The following is a 25474-nucleotide window of genomic DNA, read 5'->3' as shown; positions in this document are numbered from 1 at the left end:
CAGTGTTCTCCTTGCATCTAGCTTTGCACACCCCCTCCCAGCAACCAGTGCAGCTGTACTCTGCAGCCGGCGTGAGCTTTCTAACGATGCCACTCTCTGCGTCAAGCCCCTCAACATCTCCCTACTCACCCAGGATGAAGTGCAAGCCCTCTGACGCGGCCTCATCTAGCTCCTGCTGGCTTCTCTGGGCAAGGCTCTCACCAGAGAAATTTCCCCTTCAGGACCCCAAATAGTGACAAGCCACCTCCCCAGACATGCTCATCATCTGCTGTACTGAGCACTAGCAGGTTGCAGGAGGCAACTTGCTCTCTTTACGCTTTGGAACTTGAAGCTTACTGGTCCCACCGTCTGGAATATGCTTCCATCCCACTCCCTCTGGTACCTCCTACTCAGACCACTCATGTCCATCTCAATCTTCCCTGGTGCCCCGAGCTTGCATTTAAGTACCCCCATGGTTCTCATAGCAACTTGCACTTACCCCCATTGAAAGACACATTAATCACCCTGTGCCATCTCTATTTGACGTGTCCCTGGTTAAACCAGTGATTCTGTACACGGGGACCATAGCTGAATCCCCATCCAATAAATAAATGATTATGAATGTATAACTGAAGGAAGGGAGGGAGGGATGGCAGACAGACAGACAGGTGGGTGGATGGGAGGATAAAGGAATGACTCCAATGGACACTCTCCTCCTCCCCATCACCCTTGTCTGCTCCATCCTGGCCCTCAGGTCCTCATCAAGCCCCCACCCCATACCTGCTCACTGCTCCTTCTGTCCCACTGGGTTTCCTTTGCTGCCTTTCTGAATCTAACACATCTTTCAGGTCCTCATTCAAGCTCTCCATCCTTCAGAAAATCGCCCAAGCACTCTCAAAACTTTGTATAACCTTAATCTCTGACTTTTCTTAGCCCTGTCTAGTGGCCCCTGCCCGCTACACGCTGAGTCTCCTGGAAGCATCCCCCTTCCTCTGCCCAGCCCTGAAACACCAGGCCTCCCTCCTCTCTTTTCTGTCTTCACGTCTCCACCCTCCCTCGTGTCCACACCAACTGTGCCCAGTGCACCACATTTCGGCCTCTGGCACCCGCTCCTTGGAAATTTCTCTCTCCAAAGTCCATAATCACTTGTGGCTCAACCCGAAGGACGCTCAGGGGTGGGGGGCACGCAGGAGAGGAGCACTCTGCACCACCACCGCCCGCTCCCCACGGCCCTAACCAGTCTCTAGTCATCTCACACGCAGGGTCCTGAGGCCTCAGCCAGCAGCTCCTAAGCCTGGTCCGCAGCTTTTCTCTGATCCAGCCCACCTGAGGGGCATGACACCTCCCTCCAGGACAGCGATTCTCAGCAAGGGTGCCATGACCCTTAGCGGAACCGGGAAGCCTGTCAGCACTGCCAGGTGGGAGTTGGGGGGGCAGGAGGAGGGGTCCAGACTTAAAGTACCACCAGGACATCCTGATTCACTGTCCTGTGGGTGACAGGGGACTCTGATAAGTCTAATTAGAGGAAGCCACACTGGAACAGCCCCTTCCCTGCTCCCTGAATACAGGGCAGACCTGGGGCGGCCTCACTGATGGGTTCTGCAGGTGTGCAGGGTGTTTATGAGGGCAGCTCAGACCAAGAGGACCCCAGGGACAAGTGAGCTTCTCTCCCCCATTAGAGCAGAAGCCACTCTCAAGCCTGCCCCAGTCCATGTGTCCTGCTGGCCAGTCCGGCACAGGGAGCTGAAGCCCTGAGCCATGGAGAGGCCCCACCACCACCCCTAGTGACCCCTAGTCCCAGGGGCCGCCAGACTAGGCAGACATACATTCCCAGGGAGGGGGGACTGTTGGCAAGAAGCCTCCCCAGCCACCTAGGTCAGCCCCATCACCAGCAGCCCATAGACCCCCCAACTCACTCTGCAGGGGACAGTCAGGAGACCCTCTGGACATTCACATCCTGGTTCCTCGGGGAGCTCCAGGCAGGGGGCAGCCAGGCAGGCTGGGAGGGCTCCATTGTCTGCCTGCCCCACCCAGCTCATTAGGAACAACATGTTGCTCTAATTACACTTCCCAGGGAAAACAGTGTTTTAAATTAAGGCCTTGGGGAGGGATAGGGGGAGAGGCGACCACTGGGTTTATTTTCCCGATTACAAAACGCCAAATTTTTTCTTCTAGTGTATTTGGGGGTGCCGGAGAGTACCTCGGGTATGTCTAGGAGTAAAAGTCATATACCCCATCGCCTGGATTTAGAAGGGCGGATGGAGTGACATCTGGTTGGCCCCCGGAGCCAGCAGTAAAAACAGGCAGGAAGCACGCAATCCCTTCTACCAGGGCATCCCTGCCCCTGCGGGAGGAGAGCAGCAGAGCCAGGGCAGCACTCCGAGCCACGCCCCCAGAATGATCCGGACCGCAGACCCCGTGGGTCTCCCTCTGCACCCATTCCACGTCCTAGGGCCCCTGGGTGTTCGGAAACCCACCATCACCTCTGCTGCCGCATGTGCATGCGTGTGTGTGTGCTTCCTCGCAAGTGTGCATGCTCGCACACACTCACACGTGCGTGCACACACTCTCCAGTTCTCAGGAAATCTAAAATTGCAGTTTCTTTGAACTCATTCCCCTTGGCAGCTCGGACTGCCTTTGTTCTCCAGACAAAAAGGAAAAGAAACGAGACAGAGGGCTCAGAAGAGGCGGGGAGAAGGAGGGAGCCGGGGCCAAGGAGCAAACAGAGGAAGGGAGAGAGGGAAAAGGCTCAGAAAGAGCGGGACAGACAAAGGCAAGAAGACAGGCTGGAGAGCCGGAAGGAAGCCCTCGCCTCCATCCGCTCTCTCCAGGAGGGCGCAGGTCTCCCATCCACCACCAAAGCCTCAAACACACAGTGCAACAGTCGCTTCCCCATCAAGAGCCCCAGAGAGGGACAACCCAGATGGGGAAAGCTTGCAGCTCATGAACTGGCCCCAGGTGGTGACACACCCCCAGCCCAAGGCACTGCTGCCCGGGTCTCCTCCCCAACCCTTTCTGCCCATCCCTGCTTCAAAACCTACCTCAGTGTCACCTCTTCCAGAAAGCCATCCCCACTGTCCTGCTCTGGGAGCCCTCATTCACGGACACCATGTGGAAGCCAACAGGCACTTGCTAATCTCCATACCTGGCTGCACTAGCAGAGAGGCACTTTCTACAGGAGAGGCCATCCTTAAGGCGTCCTTCAGAGCCACCTGCCCCATCCGTTCCTGCTGGCCCCTCTCTGGTCCAGGCGCCTATTACCACAGCTGTCTCAGGAGCCCCCTGGCCAGTCCCTAGCTCCCAGTCACACCCCTGCAGCCAGACAGCTCCCCACACCCGCCCTTCCCTCTGCTCCCAGATGCTCCAGGGCTCCCGTGGCCAGCAGCCCAGGAGCCAAGCTCCCTGCCTGGCTTCCCACGGCCTGCAGGAAAGCCTGAGCGCTCTTCACGGGCATCAGGCGGGGAGCCTGGGAGGAGCTGGAGGAGCGGAGGACACAAGGCAGGAGCTTGGCCACAGCAGAGAAAGCAGGAAAACCCTGCTGGGGCACAGGCTTCCCGCAGGACTAACCTGCCTCCACCCAGCCCTGGGGAATCTTAAAACCACATAGGACCCAGGGTCTTGGCATGAGGCTTAGCCTTCAAGTGAGGGGGAAATAGGCTAAGTGAGAGGCCCCAGAGCTGAGATGTGGCCCCCTGGGGATAAGGGAGGTGTTGTAAGGCCTTCTTGTGGGGTTTGTCCCTGGACCAGCTGATACTCCATTCATCCCCCTTGACCTGAGCCCCTTTGAACCTGACGGCTCAGCTGGCCCTGTGCCCAGCACACCCCAGGCCTTGCTCTCCCCGGCCCCGCTGACCCACACCCGGCCTCAGCCTGTGGCCTGGCTGGCCCAGCAGCAGGACACTTGGCCCTCTTCAGGCTCTGGCCCCAAAGCTGCAGTTCTGATTTGCTTTCTGACAATGAGACCGCAGCCAGATCCCTGCTCTCGGAATCTGAGCCTTCACTGTTGTATATTACAAATCCAGTTATTAAGGATTTTAACTTTTTTTTAAATAACTCATCCCTGGGCTGGGTCTTCTTCAGAGCGGGCTGTGGGTTTTGGCCAGAGAGCTCTCTCAATCAAGAGAGAGGGCTCCGTGCTGCTTCCCTGGACGGGACTCTGCCTCCCCGTCCAAATCGGCAGTCTTTCGCAACTGCAGCCAGGAGCAGGAGGCTGCCTGTCAGGCGCGATTACCGCCAGCTCACTTGGCGGACCCCACCTCGGTCTGGGAGCAAAAGACAGTGAGGTAAGGGGCGTGGGGCCTGTGGATCCCACATCCTGACCCTGCACATCAAGTCCAAATTGCGCTGAAAATGTCAAATGGTGTCCGCTCTCAGCCTGGGGATTCCCTGGTGGCAGGAAGTGGTTGCCCTTTTCCCAACTCCCCATATGACCAGGGCTCCGCTTCCTGTCTCTCCACCCAGGCCTCTGCCCTGGCTCACTCTGCTGATCCGCTCAGAGATGCACAGGAGGCCTTGGAGACTGTACTTCTCAGCCTCCCATGGCAAAGGACATGGCCTTGCTTTGTCTAGATGCAAACTCCAAACTTCTTCCAGTCCCTAGAAAGCCCCAACCAGCCAGCCAGGACCCAACCTGGTCCTTGGCCCCTTGGGCCAAAGCCATGTTTCCCACCTTCTTCCCAAGTGCTGCACCATCTGGCTAATGCTGCCTCGACCACTCAACCAAAAAGGCTTGCTTGACTACTCTGGCCCCTTCTGAACATTCTATTCTTGAAAACCTGCCACCTGGTACTCAACCAGATAAGACTTTGCATTGCTGCCCATGCAGTGTGGGTGACACCGGCCTCCCAACAGGACAGCAAGTCTTCTGAGGCCAGAATCATGCCCTCCCCCAGACACACCCCAGGCATGCCTGGATCCACAGAGAGTGTGGGGAGTAAACTCCAGACAGGTTTCCACGTGGCAGGTGCCCGCTGGGCCCAGGGAACGTGGAAGGCTCCAGGGCATGTGCTCAGAGATGGGTCTTCACCTCCCCTGTCTCTGCCCACCCACCCCAGCCACAGGCCACAGATTCACGGGTCCAGCTTACCTCATCCAGGATCCCTGATGTATCCTGCACCTGGACCGCAGCCATGGAATGTTCCACATCCAGGAGATGGTGAAGAGAGGGGGAAAAGTTCCCCATTAGTAACAAGAAAGACTAGGCTGGGCCAGAGATCAGCATAATGGACGTCCCCACTAAGAGGAGCCAACAGAAAGCACCTCCCATCAAGGGTCAGGATGCTGGGCCTCCCAGCCATCCCTCTGTGTGGTCCCTAAGAATAGGGTTTGAGGGACACTGATGCAGGGGATTGGTGGGAAAGACTAAAGCATGGACCAAATTCCAGGCACCTCTAGAAGTGACAAGAGAACGGAGAATGACAGCAGATGGTGGGAAGGGCCTGAGGCCCTGCAGCAGCTGTTCCTGCTGGGTATGTGGCCTTGGGGAGCCAAGGAGAACCCCCCTAGATCCCCAGGGGCTGCCAGAACTGAGAACTGAGAGAAGGAGCTTGGACAGGACAGGGAGGCAGACCAGGAGGAATGGGAGTGAGGGATAGGGGTGGCAAGGGAGGCCTTGCTTGGTAAGGACTGTCTGAGCATGGTATGGGCTGCCCCGTGAAGGGCAAATGAGGCATCCAAACAGAGCCCAAATGACCACTTCTCCAAGCTGCAGCTCAGCCCAGTCTGGAAAAGCATAATGAACACAATTAGCCTGGGTCCTACTCAAGGAGACCCCCAGGAGAAGGAAAGAGAGCAACAGTAAGGGAATGAAGCCCCCGTCCCTGGAACAGGAAAGAAAATGGGGTCCCAGCAGGAACAATTCATTGGGACATGGGGCCTAAATCAGAGCTTCTGAAACTCCCGCCTGCACAAGAAGCTCCTGGAGGGCTAATCAATGCAGAGGCTGCAGGCTGCACCCTCCCAGTTTGCTTCGGTGGGTTTGAAGTAGGACCCAAGAATTGGCCACACTGTCAGAATCGTGGGCTGAGTTAATGGGTCTCAGCCCTGGCTGCGCAGCAAGACCCCCCGGGCAGTGGTGGAAGACACCAAGGCTGGGCCACCCTAGAGATGGTGTTTAGCTCAGTCCGGGTGAGGCCTGAGCGCTGGTGACTTTTAAAGCTGCCCACGGGGTTCTTACGTGCAGCCCTGCTGACAGCTACTGGGCTGGCACCCATGAGGTCCCTTCCCTCTGAGAGTCTGTGGTCTCAGGCTTCTCAGAAAGAAGGGCAGGAAAGGCCTGAGTTGGGCAGCGAGACTGAGTAAGACGAGGACCCAGCCCCTGCCACACCCTGGCGGCCCCGCCCAGGCCCTCCTCTGCTGGAAAGAGCTTTCCTGGGGGGCTCAGGGAAGGATGGTGGCGGTACACGTATGACTGCCCTTCCTGCCCCGGAGGGGCCTGCAAACACAGGGAGGCTGGCAATCGGTTTGAAGAAGAAAAGGTGAGAGCAAGACATACCTCAAAACCAGGAATATGGTAGATGGCCGGCTAGGTTGAAGAAAAAGAAAGCTTTGGTCATGTGCTTGTCACCCAAGGCCCCCATCACCCACACGACACCCATGGAGTATACCAGTGATCGGACAGTCCAGGGGTTGACAGACTCTACTCCATGGCAGGGTGGGGGAGGGGTGCGGCCCTACTCCCATCAGTTCACCTGCTGGAGTTGGCATCACACTAAGAGGAAGTGTGAGACGGTGCCAAGCCAAACCTTCCGTCTCACAGCTGGGAAGTGGCTGCCCAGGGCCACACAGCCAGGTCATGGTGGGGCCAGCCCTGGAAAGGGGGTCCTGCCCTTACCTGTCCCTGGAGCTCCCCATCACTGCAGTTAGGGCCCCCTCAACCAGACCACAGAGGTCCTCCTCCCAGAAACCACATCAGGATATGACCCAGGGAAGGAAAAATCCAATGGCCAGAGGACTCAGACAGTCCAGAGTCCGACTTTCTACCCCAGTGTTAGATCAAGTCCTGACTTGGGGTTCGGAAAAGATGGGCAAATGGGCCCAAGCAGGAGGCCTGGCTTCCAGACGAAGCTGTCCCAGGCCCCACTGAGTGCCACCCCCTGGTGGCAAGAAGGGCGCGTGGCAGGCCCCCCCACCCTCGAGGCCTTCCCCATCTGTGCCCACCACCACCCCTCGTCCCCGCCATGCACTTCCTGTCTGGGCCTCCAGAGCTGGATGTGGACCAGCCTCACCTTCTCTCTCTGGATGAGCTCAAAGGAGGCCAGCAGCTCCCCTGAAGGCTGGCTGCCCCTCATCAGCGGGAACCAGGCCAGCCGGGGCATCCGTTCCAGACTCGGTTGACATATGCAGCGGCCAATAAATTCATCTGCGCCCTGGACCAGGTGTGGAGAGAGAAGAGTCAGTGTCCCCCTTGCCCAGGGCTCTGAGTGGCCTCAGAGAGATCACCAGGGCTAGTATGGCCTCCTGAACCAGAAAGGGCCTCGGAAGTCAGGGCAGCCCCTGGTGCAGAACAGGGAAGCCTGCGCTCCTTAGAGGGATGCCAGGTTTGAATTCCCATCAGAGTGGGGAAGTCCCTCTGCATGGCTAACTAGTGTCCATCCTGCTGTAATGTAATCCAGTGCTGAGCCCGTTAGAGACCAGAGAGATAATCTCCCAGCATTTCTATAATGCTCTCAGCAGTACAGATGTCTCACATTTCCAAGGACTTTTGTATCACCTGTTCATTTCACCCTTAAATTCCCCGACTTTCCAAATGGAGAAACTATGATCACGCTCATCAAATTAAATGAGCCTTGCCAAAATTATGTTTACATCTTATAATTCCTCTGCTCAGGCAACTGCCTTGGCTCCCTGCTACCCGGAGGACAGAGTCCAAACTCTTCTCTGGCTCTGAAGGCCCTCGCCCTGGACGGGGTGGGCAGGCCCCCGCAGAGCTCTCACACAGCCACAGTCCTGTCCCCATCAGTCTCCCGGCCCACCCTGCCCCAGCACTTGCTCCTTCTGCTTAGTACCCCTGACCAGCACCCTCCCAGCCACCTGCCACCACCCCCAGCTTCCCTCCTCCTATTGCCCCCAGAGGTGTCAGGGCCCGTGCTCTTCTCTAAACATCCCGAATAGACTCTTCCTGCAGCTGCTCATCCCCTACAGCACCAGCCTTTCCCCCACGCACCCCCAGCTTGGGCTCCCCAGCCCCGGCCCACGTTGCCCACTGCCAGCTGGCCCCACCGCCTGGTGGGACATCCTGCACAGTGGCGTCTTCCCCCACCCCCAGCTCACCACACCCTCCCAGGGCACCTGGCATCTAGTCATGGTGACTAGAAGCATCTTCCAAACCCTGTCCCCTCCCCTTTCATCCTACTGTCACCCCCAACTCAGCAGGGCCCAGCTGACTGTCTCTCAGTGGCATCCAACCTCCTCTTCTGAACATGTTGCTCTGACCTGTCACCCCCCTGCCCCCTGGCCTCATACTCCTTCCTCCTCTTTCCCAGCCTGCCCCCCTAAGCCTCCCTCTCTCCCCCACGCTGAGCTGAATGCCCCCCGCCTCCCCACACCCCAACCCCACATCTCCTCTAGGGACTGGGGCTTCTCATAGCCTTCCCTGCCATTCCAGGCCACAGTGATCTCTCCCTCCTGGGAACCTTCTAGAGCTGTGCTGTCCAATGCAGGAGCACTGGCCACCTGTAGCTATTTAAATTTTAATTTTACTTCGTTAAATTAAATAAAATTTCACATTCCATTTCTCAGTTGTACTAGTCACACTGCAAGTGCTTAATAGCCACATGCGGCTAGTGACTCCCATTGTGCACAGCACAGCTCTAGGGCATTTCCAGCACCCCAGGAGGTTCTGTTGGACAGCTCTGCTAAGAGGCCCTGCCTGTGGCACAGAGCTGTGTGGCACTCGGTGACACACTGTCTCATGGAGTGGATTCTCCACTCCGTGGGTGGGTCTCAGCTCCCACCTAGACAGGGGACCCCAAGCAAAAGGCCACGCAGCCCCATAAAGCCAGGGCTTGCTAGAGGTTTGTGGATTCATCGCAGCTCCCTGACGGGAAGAAGGGACTGGCCGGCGATCACATAAGCAAGTCAGAGGCAGAGAAAAGCCAGGCTCCTGACCCACAGCCAAGCGCCCTTTCCAGATATGTCCCTTCTCTCCACCGTGTTTGATCAGCAATGTCCTCCACGGGGCACAGCACATGTGCTAGCAATCCATTTTGAATTACTCTAAAGTAGTTTGAATTACCCTATCATAGCCTGTGGGGTCAGGGGAGAGGCCATCAGTCTCGGCCTTGGGAAGCACCCCTCTGGCTGGGGAGCCCAGAGTCCATGGAGACCCCACCTTCGGGGTTGGCAGTGAGGGGACGTGGCGGGAGGTGGACAGACTCACATAGGTGTCGTGGTCGTACACCTCCACCACGATGCTGGGCGGCTGCTCAGCCACGGTGGCTGGTTCACCAAAGATCTCGATCTCGTAGAAGATGAGTGTCTGGTCCCAGGTGGGGTTCAGGGTGTCCTTCGCCACCACCGTCTTCTGGCTCTGGTGCAGGAAGGAGACGATCGCGTAGGGGTCTGTGTGGGCCGGGGCAGGGAAGGGAGACAGGACACAGCAGGGACTGTGAGGGCCACCTGCTCGGGATGGCGCAGGGCCACAGAGCTAAAGCAGCAACATTCGAAATCGATTTTCCCCTGGGGGCTTTGCAGCCTCTCCATGAGGCCAGCTGGTGGGCCACTGTGGGGAAACTGAGGCCGGGTCCCAGCAAATGGGCGCAAGATCCAGAGAACTTCCCCTTCTGCGCTGCTTCCTGGGCTGGCCGCTGGAGCAAGGTCCAGTAGGAGGAAGTGTCTATATGGCCTATTCATTCATTCATTCATTCATTCATTCATCCAACAAGCATTTATTGAGTGCTTTCTGTATACCAGTCTAGGGGCTAGGTGCTAGGGCCCGAGAATACAATTTGAACCAAATGTAAAATATTCACACCAATTTGGAACATCCAAGCCTCGAAGAATAAAGTGCAGTGAAGCATATCAGGGAGGGAGCTGGCTCCCTGAAGGAAAATGTGGGTCCCTGTGAGCTCTGGGATGCCACCAGACCGAGGCGACTGAGTCTGCATTTCTGCAGGCTCACTCCAGCTGTCACATGGGAAGCAGACTGGAGGGGCAAAAGGCATAGAGGGAGGGAGACCAGTTCTGAGACTACTGCAATGGTCCAGGTGGAGATGGTGGGGGCCCAGATGGGTGTGGGGCACCAGAGAGAGCTGTTTAGCAGCAGGTGGTATGAGAGGAACCTGAAGGCTGCCACAATGCCCCGCTCCCCCCAAAATTCCTTTCCAGCCTGCCAGCCCTGGCCACACCAGCCTGGGACCCAACCACAAGTCATTCTTTCTGCCTAGTCCCACAGGGCAGTTGTGTCACTGGAGCAGATTCTAGGGCAGTGGTTCCCAAATGTGAGCATGCAGCAGTCACCTGGAAGGCTCACCCAGACTGCTCAGCTCCACCCCAGAGATTCTGATTCAGCGAGGCTGTGTGGGGCCTAAAAGTTCCGCGGTGATACTGATGCTGCCTTCCGGGGCCACACTTTGGAAAGTAATGCAGGAAAAGGTCTTATGGGACTGAGTGCCTGTAATTTGGGAAAAGAGCAGAGGGCCTGGCGGAGGGGGCTCCTCCAGCTCCCCCTAACAGGATGTCAGCCTGAGGGCTGAGTCCAGTGCCTAACACATGCCCTAAACCCTTGGCACCCTGCTCCATCCTGCCCTGTGCCCTCTGAGCCCCAAGGTCCAGCCCCAACACTGCCACTAGCTCCCCATGTGACCTCAAGGGGGCCTCAGTGTTCCCAGAGGCAATCGCCTTTGCCTCTCTGGCCTCAGAAGGCTGCAGGGATGTCCAGACACAAGCCTGCAACTGGGCTGGGGAGACAGCGCTTCCCCACAAAAGGCAGAGGAGCAGGACAGGCTCCCTGGCCACAAGGAGACCAAGTGGCACACCACGGCCACTGCACAGGAGGTGGCAGAGAGAGGGGCTGTCGGGGAGTGACCGTAGAAGAGGTGGGAAGGTTGAGGTGGGCAGTGGGAGGACCCCTGTTAAGGGATGCAGAGAGCAGGGTCCAAGGTTGTGGCTGTTACCCAAAGAGCAAGTTTTAAGGGTGAGGGGCATCTAAGTTAAGGGGCCTGGCCATCCACTGGCTGAACAATCCTGGGTCTGGCTAATAGGAAGTGGCCACCGGCCTGGGACCAGCCCAACAGCCATCAGACACAAAGCACAGTGGGGTCAACCACGGAGGGCTTCCTGCAGGAAATTGGTCTTGAACCTGATTCTGGGGGTAGAAAAGGGCAATGGGAGACCCCCGGCAGGGAAGGGGCAGGGGAGCCCTGCCCACCACGTCTCACCACCCCCACCTGTGGGAGCCTCCCTGGCAGGGGGCTCCCCTTCCTTGCACCGGCCCTGGCAGGGCCGGCCCCGAGCCTTTCCCTTCTGCCCCTGGCAAGGCCCAGCGGCGTCTGTGCGTTTAATGAAACCGTCTGGCTGTGATACCATCAGCTCCAAGCTCGGCAGAGAACCTCTCCCGGTTCCAGTAAGGGAAGGAGGGTGTGTTCCGATAAATAAAACCATATTAGAAAGCCAGCGAAAAAGCCCCTTTTGTTCCCGCCCCCTGTGCTTCCCAACGCTTTATTTTTATAAGCGCGCAGGCCCCAGACCGACCGCGTTTACACAAAGATCACAATTGCACATTGTAGCGGCGGTGCACGCTGTATTGGTGTTGGCAGCACCCCCCACGCTGGCCCCCGAGCAGGCCAACTCCTTCCAGCAGCCCCAGCAGCCCAGGCAATGAGCTCAGCCCTGGGGGGAGCGCGGGGAGGGGACGGCTTTCAAACAAAAATCACCCAGACCTACACACGTGCCCCACCCGCCCAGGGGAGGAAAAAACACACAACAAAGGCATTGTAAAAAGCAGGCCTGGAGGCCTGGGGCCTCAGACACTAGGCTACTGTGTGCTGGGGCCTGGCCTCTCCCGCACAGGGCCCAGCCCCTCCAAAAAAAAAGAAACAGGGGGAATGGGGGTGTTGCTAGAGCAAGGTGGTCAGATGAAAAACAGCCAGACAGACTCACAGACAAATCCCTCTTCCAGGAAAGCCAAGAGGAGAGAGGCAGATTCCCAAAGACAGGCAGAGGAGAAGCTGAGGGGCTGGCTTTCTGTGTCCATCCCAGCCCCGGGCTCTCCCCAGGGCCACACCCGCCAAGCCACACGGAGCACCTCTGGGCTGAGGTGAGTGTGTTTGGATTGGAGCTCTCTGAGCACCACAAGCTGCCCTGGGGAGGCTCCAGTCATGGACACACAAGGATTCTATCAGACCCCATCACCACAAGTGAGCAAGGGCTCAGTCACCAAGCCCCAGGCAGGTGATTCCTGGCTGGATCCCGGGCTGTCTGGGCTGAGCCCTGCTTCCCAGACCTTCCTGGAGCTCTGGGAGGACCTTCTGCATCCACAGAACACGGAGCTTACCTCATGGGCCTTCCCACCAACCAGTTCAGACCACCAGGGTGGGGGACAGGGCAGGCAGTGGCACTCCAGTTGTCAGAAGAGGGAGCTTTGCTCCAGGAAGACTGAGTCTCTCGGCTGTGATCACATGTGACCAGGATTAGACCCCCCCCCCCCCCGCCCTATCCAGTGTTCCTTCCACCATGCCACGCCCGTAGGAAGGGGTTTTTAAGAGACGGTGGAGTAGATCACTAGCAATCAAGGCAATGCAAATTAAAACTATACCACAGCAATATTTTTCCTATAAAATTAAGAAAAATTGTTCAAAATCATAAAACCCAGTGTTGGCAAATAGCTGATGAAATAGGTACTCTCCTTTATTGCTGGAAGCAATTCAGTAACCCTTCAGAAAAGCAATTGGGCAGTGTGCCCTGAAAAACATAAAGCTGTTTATACTCTTTTTCCCATATTCTTGGGAATCATCCAAATTCACCAAAAAGCTGGGTGTACAAAGATGTTCACTCGAGCACTATTTGTAATACATCATTCATTCCTTATCCAGTTATCAACTGGCTGCTCCAAGGTAGGTTAGCCAGTGCTAGGAACATGAAGATGAAGGAGACACAATCCCAGGCCTTAATCATGACTACTGGCTGGAGACGGTAACTAACAACAGTTATAATACAAGGTGATGTGCAACTAAACAGTGGGGTGCCCAGCTGCCGGGGTGAGGGGTGCTCTAGGTAGCCTGTGGAATCAAGCCAGCCTTCCCAAAGGAGGTCGCCTACCCTGTGTCTCCAGAAAGAGGCCGCAGCCGATGCAGAGCAAGGAAAAGAGGCGTTCCAGGCCCCCAGCATGGCAAGGGCAACGACACCAATGGGCACGGGCACGCGGGAAACAGAAAGCAGCCAGTCTGACTGAGCTGCAGGCATATCCAGGGCAGCAGGGATAGGGCAGGGAGGAGGGGAGAAGAGGAAGATCACAGACGGTCCTGGATTTGTGCAGAGCAATTTGGACTGAATCCTGCAGATCAGTGTTTCCCAAAATGCGTTCTCTGAGTGGTGAGTTCTCTGGGGAGCTAATGAGTGCTTAAACAGATTAAACAGGCTCCTTCCCCGCAGCCGCCCAGAGCCTCTCATATGCCACTGTGCATTGTAAATCTCTAAGCGTGCAGTGTTTCCCAGTCTCTCTTACTCAGGAACCCTTTTTAAGTGGAGCATTTCACAAGCCTCCAATGCACTTTGGAAAACACCTCCTTAAGCTCGTCTGGTGGATTGCCCCAGCCAGAGCCAACCTTAACAAAAAGCTGTGCTTAAAAAGCGGGGGAGGGGATGGGGCATGACCAGAGTCCAGACGTGGGAAGCCCAAAGCAAGAATTCCCCAGTGCCACCCACGACAGAGTCTGGATCTGAGGGGCAACTAAGGTGCTGGTCACCAAGAGCAGTGGTGGCCCCAGCTGTGGGCAGCTGTGGGTCATCAGATCTCACTGTGGCCTGGCCTGGCAGGAGTATCACTCAGACCACCCAACTGGCACAGAGCTTTGACCACTCAGGAGCCATGAGACCAGCAAAGATGGGGCAGGACCTTCTGCTTTCTTGACAGGTAAAATTAATACATAATGTGGCATCTGGTCTAGCAGCCATCTCTTATTGGCTAGGTTAGCCAAGTCAGGCCCCAGGCCGCTGATCCGGATGACTCTCAAAGAGGAGTTTGTTGGCTCCTAAGCTAAGGGCTATTCCCTAGAATGTAGTGACCTCACAACAGAGCTACCCCTGGGTCCTCTGGCCAAGGTGGCAGCTTTGCACGCAGAACTTATGGCCCCTCCAGCTACCACAGCAGTTCTCAGCTGGAGAAGGAGGAGGAGGAGGAGGCGGCGGCGGCGGCGGCGGTGGCGGCGGCCAGAATTCCCTAGAGAGCAATTTGTCAAAGTAGACATCTCCCAATGCCCTTCGAGAACTATCAACCTACAACGAAGAGCGACCCCGCTCAAACTGCCGTTCAGGAACGCGACGCTACCCATTCCATGCTGAAGGGGTAGGCAGGATGGAGCTAGGTAAAGCATTGATGAAATGTGGTTTCTAAGTCCTCTCAGGTCATAGCTTTTCAGTTTAAACCAAATCTAGTATGTACAACAAATGCTCGCAAAGCACTGGCTACCCCATCCCAATTATCAGAGACATCATTTGAATTAAGCATCATTTTACATCTTTTATTCCTAATAGCTGCACAGGGCACACACATTCATAAACACACAAGCACATGCTGCAGACACCCTTCTGTTGGTCCAAAGAACTGATGCTGGCCGTGCACTCAAACCCCACCCAAGGTACAACCCTCAGGCTGCCCGGATGGCAACATCTCCACAACAGCCCCCTTCTCACAAGTTCAGTATTGTTCAACCAGTGTTTCCCGGGCAACTCCTGTGTCTCTCCTCAAATCCTCAGCCAGAGAGGAGAAGCAGACAGGGCCCGGCACCCAGGCAGCAGAACACAGCCCAGAGCCGTGGGAGCCCACCCGGGGCTCGGGTGCCCAGGACAGGCCGGGAGTGCTGCAGGTCCAAGGTGCTGGGAGCACTTCCCGCCGAGGGCCCCGTCCGCCCCAGACACCCAGCAGGCAGCTGGAAGGTGCTACCAGCGACAGACTCTGTGCTAGACCCTCCCCTGGCCCCAGACATTCCGGATTCACACATGAGTTTCCTCAGAGAAATGCCAGCCAGTGGCCGCGCAACCTCCGGCCGCCAGCCACCCCAGGGTCAGTTCCAGGGGAGAAATTGCTTTGGTTTAGGGCTTGGGAGTGAAAATAAACACTCTGGGTTTTATAGGTTCACCCGTGTTGGCTGCTGTTTTCCTTTCCAGCAGCTGCTCAATCGGGCCTTTCATTCAGAAGCCGGTGGCCTCTGAGGAAGCCCTGGGCAGTGCCCTCAAAGCTCAAGGGATGTTTATTTGGGGGAGGGGGTGGGGCCGGGATGGAAAGTGTGACGTCTCCACAGACCGGTGCCGGCTCCCCCTGCCGCTGCAGTCCCCAGGGGTGAGCACTGGCTCCCGACGCTGGTGCCTTGGAGGAGTTCCCTGCCCTCCTGCAGGGTCCTCGGCCAGCCAGGCCCACAGAGGACAGGGGCCTTCTGCCTGGGCCCCACTTCGCCACCCAGCCCACACAAACCCGCTGCCTGCACCCCTCCCTGGAAGGGAGAGGAAATGAGGTTGTAGATTAGTCCATCTCTCTTTTCTCAGGGTAAGTTCTAATTGTCAGAATCCTGGACAAGTTTCCTAGGAAGTTGCCACTGCAGACGCCTATCTGGCCCCGGCCTGCCAATTCTGGATGCTGGTTTTGCACACAATGTCCAGAGAGCACCCTGCCCCAAAGCAAAGAAGAGAAACTACTGCATCTGCCCTGCACCTGGCTGCACAGGGCCGGGGGGCCAGTCACTGACAGGAAAGCACAGGTGCCGGGGAGCAGGACCCAGAATGGACACTGTTGGCGAGGAGAGTGGGCGGGCAAGGAGGACAGGCAGATGGCTGTCAGTTGCAGAGTCATTCTGTGACCAGCAGGTCACTTTCATAGGGCTCAATTCTACTCGACCAAAGAGCAGGCATTCGGAGGGCAAGAGCCTTGGGTTCAATTCCCAGCTCTTTCACTTGTCAGCTATTTAACTCAAGCAATTTAGTTAACTCACCTGAGTCTCAGTTTCTTTACCTGTAAAACAAGGATGCTGAACACCTACTTCATAGGACAGGTGTAAGGGTTACACGCAATAATGTCAGCACAGGGCCTGGGCACAGAGTGAGCACTCAGTAGGTGTTTGTTCTTTAGACGCCGAGGGCTGCAGGTTCAGAGGGAAGACAAGGCCCTGTCCCGGGGGAGCTCATGGGCAGAGTGGGAAGGATGTGGCTGATCCGGAGCCCTCTCAGGCAAGGGGCTGGCCAAGCACTGAGGAAAGGGCAACCAGCTCCGCTTGAGGAAGCCGGAAGGCCTCTGGGCAGGGTCTTGAAGAATGACTAGGAGTTCGCTGGGTTAAAATAGGGAGGGAATGCAGTATAGACAGAGGGAACACTGAGTACAAAGGTCGGGCTTGTGCAACGTGGACAAAAGCTGGTGGGGCTTGAGCCAGCAGGTAGGAGGGGATGAGCAAAAGGTGAAACAGGCGGGGTCCACAGGGGTCAGATCACAAAGGACTGTCCACCGTGCTAAGGAGTGGGGGTCTATCTGGCAGTGTCTACGTTTGAAATCAGGGGAGGGACGTGTCCAGGTGTGTCTGGGCGGTGTGGAAGGTGGCAGGGAGGCCAGGAGATGACCAGAATGGCCTCGATAAGAAGGGACAAGGCCAGTGTGAGATGGCAGTGTGACACAAGAGGAGGGAGCAGATCCGAGAGAGACTTAGGAGCCAGAATCCGCAGGACTGGGTGGCCAAGGGTTCCAGCCTGGGTAATGGAAGCTGCTGGCCGCAGGACCAAGGCGGGAAGTGCACGGGCAGCCTGGATCTGGGAGTGGGCAGGGTCACATGGGGGCTTGGATGGGATGAACCGAGGGGAGCAGAAGTGAAGGAGTGGGGAGACCCTAGTGCTCAGAGAGCAGGACACAGATGGGACTTCTTGGGAGCGTGGGGCTTAGGGCACACTGAAGCACCAAGCAGGAGCAGGTGGAGGAGGAGGCCGCAGGAGACCCAGGAGAGAGTAGCGGCCTGGAAGCCAAGGCCAGAGGGGCTTTCAGGAAGCAGGGGACAGTCAGCGAAGCCCAATCCTGCAGAGGAGTTGAGCAGGCCGTAGACAAGGGGCTGCTGCACCTGACGACCAAGAAGCCACAGGACCCTGGTGACAGCACCCACCTCCATGCCCCCAGCAAACAGCACCCCACCCGCAAGAGAAGCCTCAGGACTCGTCCCTGTTTCCTGAAGGCCAACTGTCTCTGTCCTCCCTCTCTCCCACCTACCAGAAAAAGAGTCCTTGTCCATCGCAGGCAGGTCCCGGGCCTGGTACATGTAGCAGCGTAGGTGGTAGCGGTTCCCATCTTCACCGAGGGAGAAAGAGGGGTGCCAGGGTGAGGGGCTAGTCTGTCCCTAGTATGGGCAGCAGACGGAGGGCTGAACAATAGAAACCACACGGGCCACCAGGCGGGCTCAGGAGAACAGACCACAGCTCAGAGGCAGCCCCTGACTGATGTGTCCTTGGCCCAGGCAGAGGAGGTGGGGAGAAGGGGGCCAAACAGATGATGGGGACAGCCACCGTGCACAGGGCCTTGAGGGCCCCCATCTCAGACTTGAGGGGTGCACACGCCACACACAGGGACATACGCGCACACACACACACCCCAGAAGACACTGACCTGCTGAAAAGCACAGACTCAGCTCCCCAGAGCCCCACACACACACACAAGCGTGAGGTTACACACCACGTCACCCCCTGGGCCGCGCCGAGCCCCACTTACAGTCGAAGATGCAGGAAATCGTGGGTCTGTTCACGCCAAAGCTCAAGGTAGAGACGGACACGGAATCTTCACTCCTGTCGTCCACCACGCCACCCTGGAGACACAAAGCTGGTCATGGCAGACTCTGACCCCAGAGCCTGGGGGTGGTGGGGACACTGGCCCCAGCAGTTATGTCCCCAGGGCCGGGAGCTCTCTAGGCCGCGCTCCTCAGCTACTGAAAGCGGGGCCGTCAGCACTCTAATGTCACTCTGGGGAGCTCATCCCCTCCTAAAGCTTCCCCAGACTCCAACGTCAAAGCACCAAAGGACTGTGGGAAATTCTTCCCCCTCTCCAGTGAAGACCAGAGAAGCCTGGATGCAATTCTGAGTGTTGCGGCCAAAGAGGCTAGAGTTTAAGAGAAGAGAGGACTCTAAGGGGCTCCGGGGGAAAATCGAAGGGGATGGGGATCTGCCCAGCAGGGAGGAGTCTAGTGGAGACAAAGTCTGCAGGTCCCAGGCTAGCATCTGTGGCCCTCATCTCTGTCCACCTGCTGCATATTTAGAGACGGTGCCGGTGCCAGGGACACACAGGCACATATCCACCATCTCTCACCGGTTCCTACTCTGCCGAGGATGAGGAGGGCTCAGGCTGAGGCCAGGGCCAGGGACAGTGGGGCTAGGGACAGACATGGGAGTGGAGGCAGGGTGGGTCTGCAGGCAGGCTTAGGAGCTAATCTGTTAGATTTCTGTGCATGAAGCTGTGAGCTGTAGATGGTCAGCCCTGCCACCTTGAGCCCATTAGCGCTGCGCTCTAACCACAGTGCCACAGCCCACCCTGGAGAGCACCAGGACCAGAACACTCCCCTGGGCCAGACACCCCCTTCCCCGGTGCACTCCCTCCAGCTCACAAACCTCCCAGGGCCAGGAGCCTGAGCGACACCCTACAGAGGGCCTGGGGAGAGTTGGGGTGTTCACCAGCCACCCATGCTGTCTGCTCCCTCTGCTCACTCGGGTTTCTCCAAGTACCTCCCCCCCACTCCCCAGCCAGTCACCTGCTCCATTTCAGAGGGGTGAGGGGAAGTGACAAGGTGGTCTCTGCTCCATTTCCTTACCCAGTCCCTCTCCCCATCACACAAATGTGTGCACACCCCTGAAAGAAAACCCCAGCTTCTTCCTTAGACGGCCTGTTCTCCCCACCCAGGCCTACCCAGAGCGCCCAGGTCCCAGGATCCTTCCGCTGGGCTGCCCTGACCTTCACCCTGGTGGGGGCCATCTCCCCAAAATCCCAACCTCTCCCCAGGCCCTGAAGCTACAGAGTCCCCCAGTGCCTCCAAATACAAGACACCTCTGCCACATCCAAGCCACGCCAGCCCTCAGGGCCCAGCCTCAGAGCCCCTTGTCCAAGGAGCCTCCCTGGACACCTGTCCTCCCACTTCCTGTCCAGCCCACCCCAAGCCAGAACCTGCTTCACCACCCTCAGTCACCACTGGCTCCCCAGCCTGAATCCTTCCGTGGCTCTTACACCTGAAAAGGGCAAGTCCAGCCTCCTCCTGCTCAGACCCCCAGTGACCTGCCCCAGCCAACACCAAGGCTTGCTTCTCCCAAACCCAGCCCTCGGCTTCGGGCAGGCCACACTCTCATAGCTGCCCAAAGTCACACTCCCATCGCAGGCTCGTGCCGTCCCACAGCCGGAAGAGCCATCAACACCCAGTCCTCCCCGCCTTCAGATCATTTTAAGACACCTAGGAAAAGCCTGCCCTGGTCACTCTGGATCAACAAAGAATTGCATCCTAAAAGCAGGCCGGGCCTTCCTCTGCTCCACCCCTGCCAAGGAGCCTGCAAAACACACACTCCTCTGCTCTCCCGGGGCACTTGCCGGGGTCCTGCCACAGCTGAGTGGGCTCTGATTTCTACCACGGCACATCTCCCTTTCTGACAGAGATATACAGTGACCCCCTCTTCCTTTGGCCACTTCAACATGGTCTCTAAAACCACATTACTTGGGCTCCATTTCTGGCCCTGCCATGTACTGGCTGTGTGACTTTGGGCAAGTTGCTTAACTTCTCTGAATCGATCTCTTTATAGATTTGGGATAACTATACAGTGCCTACCTTAGAGAGTTGCTGTGATTGTTAAAGAAGATCAAGAACATGTAGTTCTTAGCACACTGTCTGGCATATAGTAAATGCTCAATAAATGTTAGCTATTAATGATCTTATGAGAGAAGTAAGGCACAGGCCTCGGGGAGAGGGCATGTCATAAACTATGAAGTTTGCAGTTGTGCTGGGAGTGGTGTTCATATATCTTATATTTGTTCAAAATTATTGTGGGAAGCTATAATAAAAAAGTGGACATTTCAGTAATGAGTCACAGCCCCGGAGAGAAATCAAAATCAAGCAAGTGTCTCCCTCAGTGCCTCCAGGCAGTGTGTCTTCCTTGTATTTGGAGGCTTTCTCTCTCTCTGTCTCTCTCTCTATCTCTCTCTGTCTCTCTCTCTCTCTCTCTGTCTCTGTCTCTCTCTCTCACACACACACACACCCCTACAGAAGAGAACAGGATAACAAGGAGAGATGTCAGATGGAGAAAGACCGAGAGGCCTGAAATCCTTCCCCAGGGGGTCAGGTGTGGCCCCTGGGCAGCCTGGTGCCCACCAGGAGAGGCATCTGGCGTGGCCGTGCTGCGCAGCACCCCACCGGAGCGAGCCCCGCGTCCAGCGGCTCACCTCTCCTGGCTGTGGGGTCTGCAACACCAAACACAAAACTAGACCTGGGGGTCCCAGCACACTACCTGGGCGTGAGAGTCACGGAACCAGGGAAAGCAGGTTAGGACGCTGGAAACAGGCTTGGCTGACAATGCATGGCGCGTGCATCTTGGTGCACCTCCAGCTGCTGGGGGCAGGAGGGGGTGGGAGCGGGGAGGATGGGGGTGGGTTCCATGGGGGGCAGGGTGGAAGGGACAGCCCGGCCACACACACACACCCCCCCCACACACACTCACAGGTGCCCAATCTGCAGGTAGGGTGCTGGGTAGGGTGCTGGGGTGAGTGCAAGGAGGAAGGCGCCCAGCTCTGCCCTTCTCCATGATTCAGCTCTCCCTCCTGGGGTGGGATTGGGGGGCAGCAATGCAGTGTTCACCCTGCTAACGGATGGCTGCCGGCCCCCATCCGCATCCACCTCGCAACTCCTCTAGATGGTCCCCTCTCCACCCCCTGTCAGCACCACTCCCAAGGCCTCTGTCTGGGGCTCTGTCCAAGGGCAGGGCCTCCCACCTGCAAGCAGAAGAGGGGTCCCCCTCCCTGGGATTTCCAGGCAGGGTATCTCCGACCAGCTCAGTGCCTGGCCCACGGCAGGCACTGTCCTCTGGGGGAGGGACTGGCGTTCCCTCTGGGAATGCCCCTCACACTCCCTGGGCTCCTGCCCCTGCCCTGGCTCCAGGGGAGGGTCCACAGGGCCCTCTGCCCACCCCCACGCCATCTGCCACGCACAAGTGCACATGTCTCCCCGCTTCCCCCGGCTCCAGGGGACAGACAGGGATTGTGGGGAAGCAGCACAGCTGGAAGTCCAGGGAGACACAGCCTGGAGCCAGGCTGAGGGGCCACTGAGCTCTGTCCCTCCCAGGGGAGTCCCAGCCGCACAGCCGCCCCCGCTCACACTCTGGGCAGAATTCCACTGGGCCCTGGGCTCTCCATGCCCCACTAGATCCTGGGAGCAGAGAGGGGGCCCACCTCCCTCCCATCAGGACACCCGCACAGCCACACCCCTCCAGGCTCAAATCAGCTGGAACATTCTGGGGTTCCCTTTCTCACCCCCAGGCCTCTTGCCCCATGCTTCCCCTGGCTTTTTCCTCAGAAGTCCTGTCCCATCTTCAATCACGGTCACCCTGCAGGGGTGAGTTAGGCACCCCGCCCATGTGCTCCCACAATGCCCTGAGCTTCTCTCATCACCGCACCTACCACCTTCCACAGCGAACACCGTGTGCGTGTCTGTCCTTCCCACCGAGAGCCCTGAGCGCCTCACACACAGCAGGTGCTGGCAAATCTTGGTGAGGGAGTGAACGCACAACGAACGACGAGCACACCCGGGTGGAAAGCACTGAGGGACAGAGGACCGAGGCCAGCCCAGCGCCCGGCAAGGATCAGTCCATGCACTATCAGATCATCCACTGTCGTGTGTTCTCCACTTTGACCAGCCTGGATGTCGACATAGCTCACTCGGGGAATTTCTCTCAAAGAACGAAGCTCCATGAAAACCTGATCTGAGCTTCTGGGAAGCGTCTCCCTCCCATCAGTCCCTCCTCCGACGTGCCACACATTCACCGAGCACCTACTTGGTGCCAGGCATTGCCCGTTCAAGTCAGGACATGGGCATGACTGCTCACACGGACGGTGTCACCTTCCCAGGGAGGACTTCCCTGACTGTCCTGTCAAAAATCATGTAACACACATGGCCTCACATGCACCCTGCAATGCACACACCCACAGTGGCACCTTCAGCCCTCTTACGTGGCTTTAGGTTTCCTCGTAGCACTTGCTACCACCAGGTGTTTGATATATTTGATATACTAGCATTTTTGTTTGTCGTCTACCTCACCCACACAACGTGGGCTCCATGAGGCACTGCCGTGTCCCCAGAGCCCACCAAAGTATCTGGCACAGAGAGGCCCTCAGTAAATATTTACTGAATCAATGAAGGAAATCCAAGGTGAGTCTCCCTCTCTCTAAACACCTCTGTCATCACACAATCACCCTTTTTCTGGAGAGAAGCGTCTGGGGCTTAAGGAACTTTCTTAGAAGTTGAGCTTAATTTGAGAGAAGAATCCCCAGGGCTAGCAATGATGTCAACAAAGGTGAGAGGAGTGGGTAAGCGGAGGCATGATGGTGAAGGGTAACAGGTGTGCCACCTGGCAACACCCATCATTGCAACTCCACGGTACTCAACACGGTCAGGGGCTATTCTAAAAACTGAATCCCTACAACAACCTTTAGACAAGGGACTATTGCTGTCTTCGTTTTGGAGACAGGGAAGCGATGGCACACAGAGGCAAGTGACTTAGTAAGTGCATAACAAAAGAGCGGCCAGCAGATACAGAATAAAATTTGCAATGGGCGGCAGCATTTCGTGTGCACAAAGCAGACAATCTATGCAACAGATTCATTTCACAAACCCTGAAGCTCCCAGGTGGAGAATGTCCAGGTTGCACTTCCCTGGGGGCCCAGACCCCAGGCCAAGCCCCAGAAAGGGGAGAAGGAGAGGGCCTTGGCCAGGGAAGGGAGGCTGGCATGGGGAGGAGGGAAAGTATGGCAGGAAAGCCCAGTTCCTGAGACTTAGTTTCCTCACTGTCCAGTGGCAATCGTGGCAACGCTCACTGCATAGGACTATCATGGAAAATGCAGGGCTTTTCAACCTTGGTGCTATTCACATTTTGGGCTGGAATGTTCTTTGCTGTGGGGCTAGCCTGTGCGTGGTAGGCTGTTTGGCAGCATCCCTGGCCTCTACCCATTAGATGCCAATGGCATCTCCACTGAGTTATCACCACCAAAAATGACTCCAGGCATTGCCAAATATCCCCTGGCGAAGGGAGCGGGGTGGGGGGCGAGGGCACAGAATTGCTCCTTGTTGAGAACCACTAGTGAAAATTAAATGAAATGATACCCCCACAGCCCTTGGAAGGTACCTGGTTTAACTCTTTCATCTCTCCACACTTACATTAAACAATAGCCTTCCTCTCTGGCCTTCTGTAAATTCTTGAATCCATCATCTTTCCCCTGCCACAGGGCCTTTGCATAGTCTGTCCTCTCCATCTGGAATGCCTTCCCGACTGAGCTAACTTGAGCTCTTTCCTCGGCCCCATCATCACTGAGGCACAGATACCTCCTTGACTGCCCAGCCTTTGGCAGCAGCCCCTACCCAGCCCCTCCTAGCTTCTCTCCTGCATCCAGCCTCCATGTACGCAGGCAAGGCATGCACACTCCCAACCCCCACGCCCAGTCCAGCATCTGACATGCAGCAGGCATCCAATGAAAGTTTATTACATGAAATGAATCACCAGCATTCCCTTGCCCTAAGCCATGTGTGCAGGACCCAGACCTAAGGTCCCAGGGCAAGGGACAGGAAAGTGTGCATCAGACAGCACCTCTCACCCTTGGGAGGCTCAGCATCTGATGCTACTACAGAAAGAGGGATTAGTGTGGACTCACTGACACCCCAGGATGGGGCCGTCTTCGGGGTGGCATGGCATGAGATGGGCTTGGAAGGTCCTGTTCAGGACCTCGACAGCAGTGTGCTGGGGCTTAGGAGAAAGGCTGGGCTAAGGAGCAAGGCCAGGAGAGGGAGGGCTGCTTTCCTCCTGCCCCCACTCTGAGGCCTGCACGGAGCCAGCTGCAGGGGAGGTTGACACTCTGGCTTCTGCCCACCCACCCCTCACATGCACACACTCTTGCCCAGACCCAGGGCCAGACCCAGGGCATTGGGTTTCCCACAATCACATTCCTGCCTCGATAGCTCATGCCGATGCGACTCCCAGGCTGGGGCTGGCAGCCGCCCGGCCTGTGGCCACATACTCCATCCTGGGGCTAGCTGTGTAAGGGATCTTGCTGCCCGGCCCGGGGACTGGGCGGCCTCCAACCCACTGCTGCCCGGCTGGAGGCCACAGCTCCCACAAGGAGCCTGAGCGTAGGAGTATGAGGAAATCTCTGCCTCCCAGAGCTGCAGGGCTCCCCCAGAGTCCCCAGAGCCAGCAGCCAAACCCACCTGAAGCTGCTGAGGGCTAATGTCCCAGGACCTCAGCTGGGAGGAGGGAGGCAGGTTCTGGGGAAACTCACAGCCTATGAGTGGACTCCTCCACCCACCTAGATCGGATCAAAACCAAGATTGAGACCACCAGCATGTCTGAGATTCCTTCTGTGTCACAGGTTGCCTGCCGCATGCACAGATCCCCCCTTCGCAGTGGTGCCTTGCCCTAGCCAGGGCCTACAGGTCTGGCTGAGCATCTGTAAAGCAGAGGCAGGAGGGGGACAGAGGGGCAGAGCACAGGGCCCGCAGCAACAAGACACAGGCTGTGCAGTGAGACTCCCAGGCTGAGCAGGCAGGGGACAGCAGCCACACCCACGGTGGCCAGGAAGGAAACGATGGCATCACAGGGAGACCATAGAGACTGCCCCTGCCCCAGCAGCGTCCAGCAGAGGGGTATGGACAGCTTGGGCCGGCTGCCCTCCTTCACTTGGCAGGAATATGCCCCTTCTATGTACAGGGGCCTGAGGAACACACGTGACAGGCCTGTTGGAAAGGACGCTACTGACGGAGCCACCCCCCTGTCTCTTTACTTATGTAAACAGGGTCAAGGACCCCAGGAGCAGCAGGTGCGAGAGACAGCTTGCATGGTGCATAAGAGCAGATTAAACTTTCAGGAATTTCATAAGCCTGTTGTTAAACATAGTCATCAGTGGGAATTAAATCATATAAATTTAGAACTAAAGAAATTATATTAAAAAACAAAGGTGATAAATACTCGAACTCATTCTAATTATTTCACCATCTTTTACTAGTCCCTCTGCTCCTGAGGTGACTTCTGTCCCAGGCATCTGTGTGATGGAGGGACCAGCGTGCTACTGCCCGTCTCTTCCCAGCTC

The 25474-nt window shown here is 57.0% G+C and overlaps 1 protein-coding gene across 18 annotated transcripts in view; it reads right to left on the bottom strand.

Moving 5' to 3' along the window:
- Positions 1-25474, bottom strand: part of DYSF (dysferlin) — a 201459-nt gene that overhangs the window by 68359 nt on the left and 107626 nt on the right. For all 18 annotated transcript variants that reach the window (XM_045549836.1, XM_045549833.1, XM_045549840.1 and 15 more), the window contains 6 exons: positions 17870-17963; positions 17375-17452; positions 9359-9540; positions 7206-7346; positions 6473-6502; positions 5066-5095 (listed from right to left, as the gene is read on the bottom strand). In XM_045549836.1, the coding sequence (XP_045405792.1) occupies positions 5066-5095; positions 6473-6502; positions 7206-7346; positions 9359-9540; positions 17375-17452; positions 17870-17963 (555 nt within the window). The remainder of the gene's footprint in view (positions 1-5065; positions 5096-6472; positions 6503-7205; positions 7347-9358; positions 9541-17374; positions 17453-17869; positions 17964-25474) is intronic.

The sequence above is a fragment of the Lemur catta genome, chromosome 4 (assembly GCF_020740605.2).
Source record: "Lemur catta isolate mLemCat1 chromosome 4, mLemCat1.pri, whole genome shotgun sequence".
Taxonomy (NCBI): domain Eukaryota; kingdom Metazoa; phylum Chordata; class Mammalia; order Primates; family Lemuridae; genus Lemur; species Lemur catta.
Note: the sequence above shows the minus strand (reverse complement) of the source record. Positions and strands in the feature narration are given on the sequence as shown.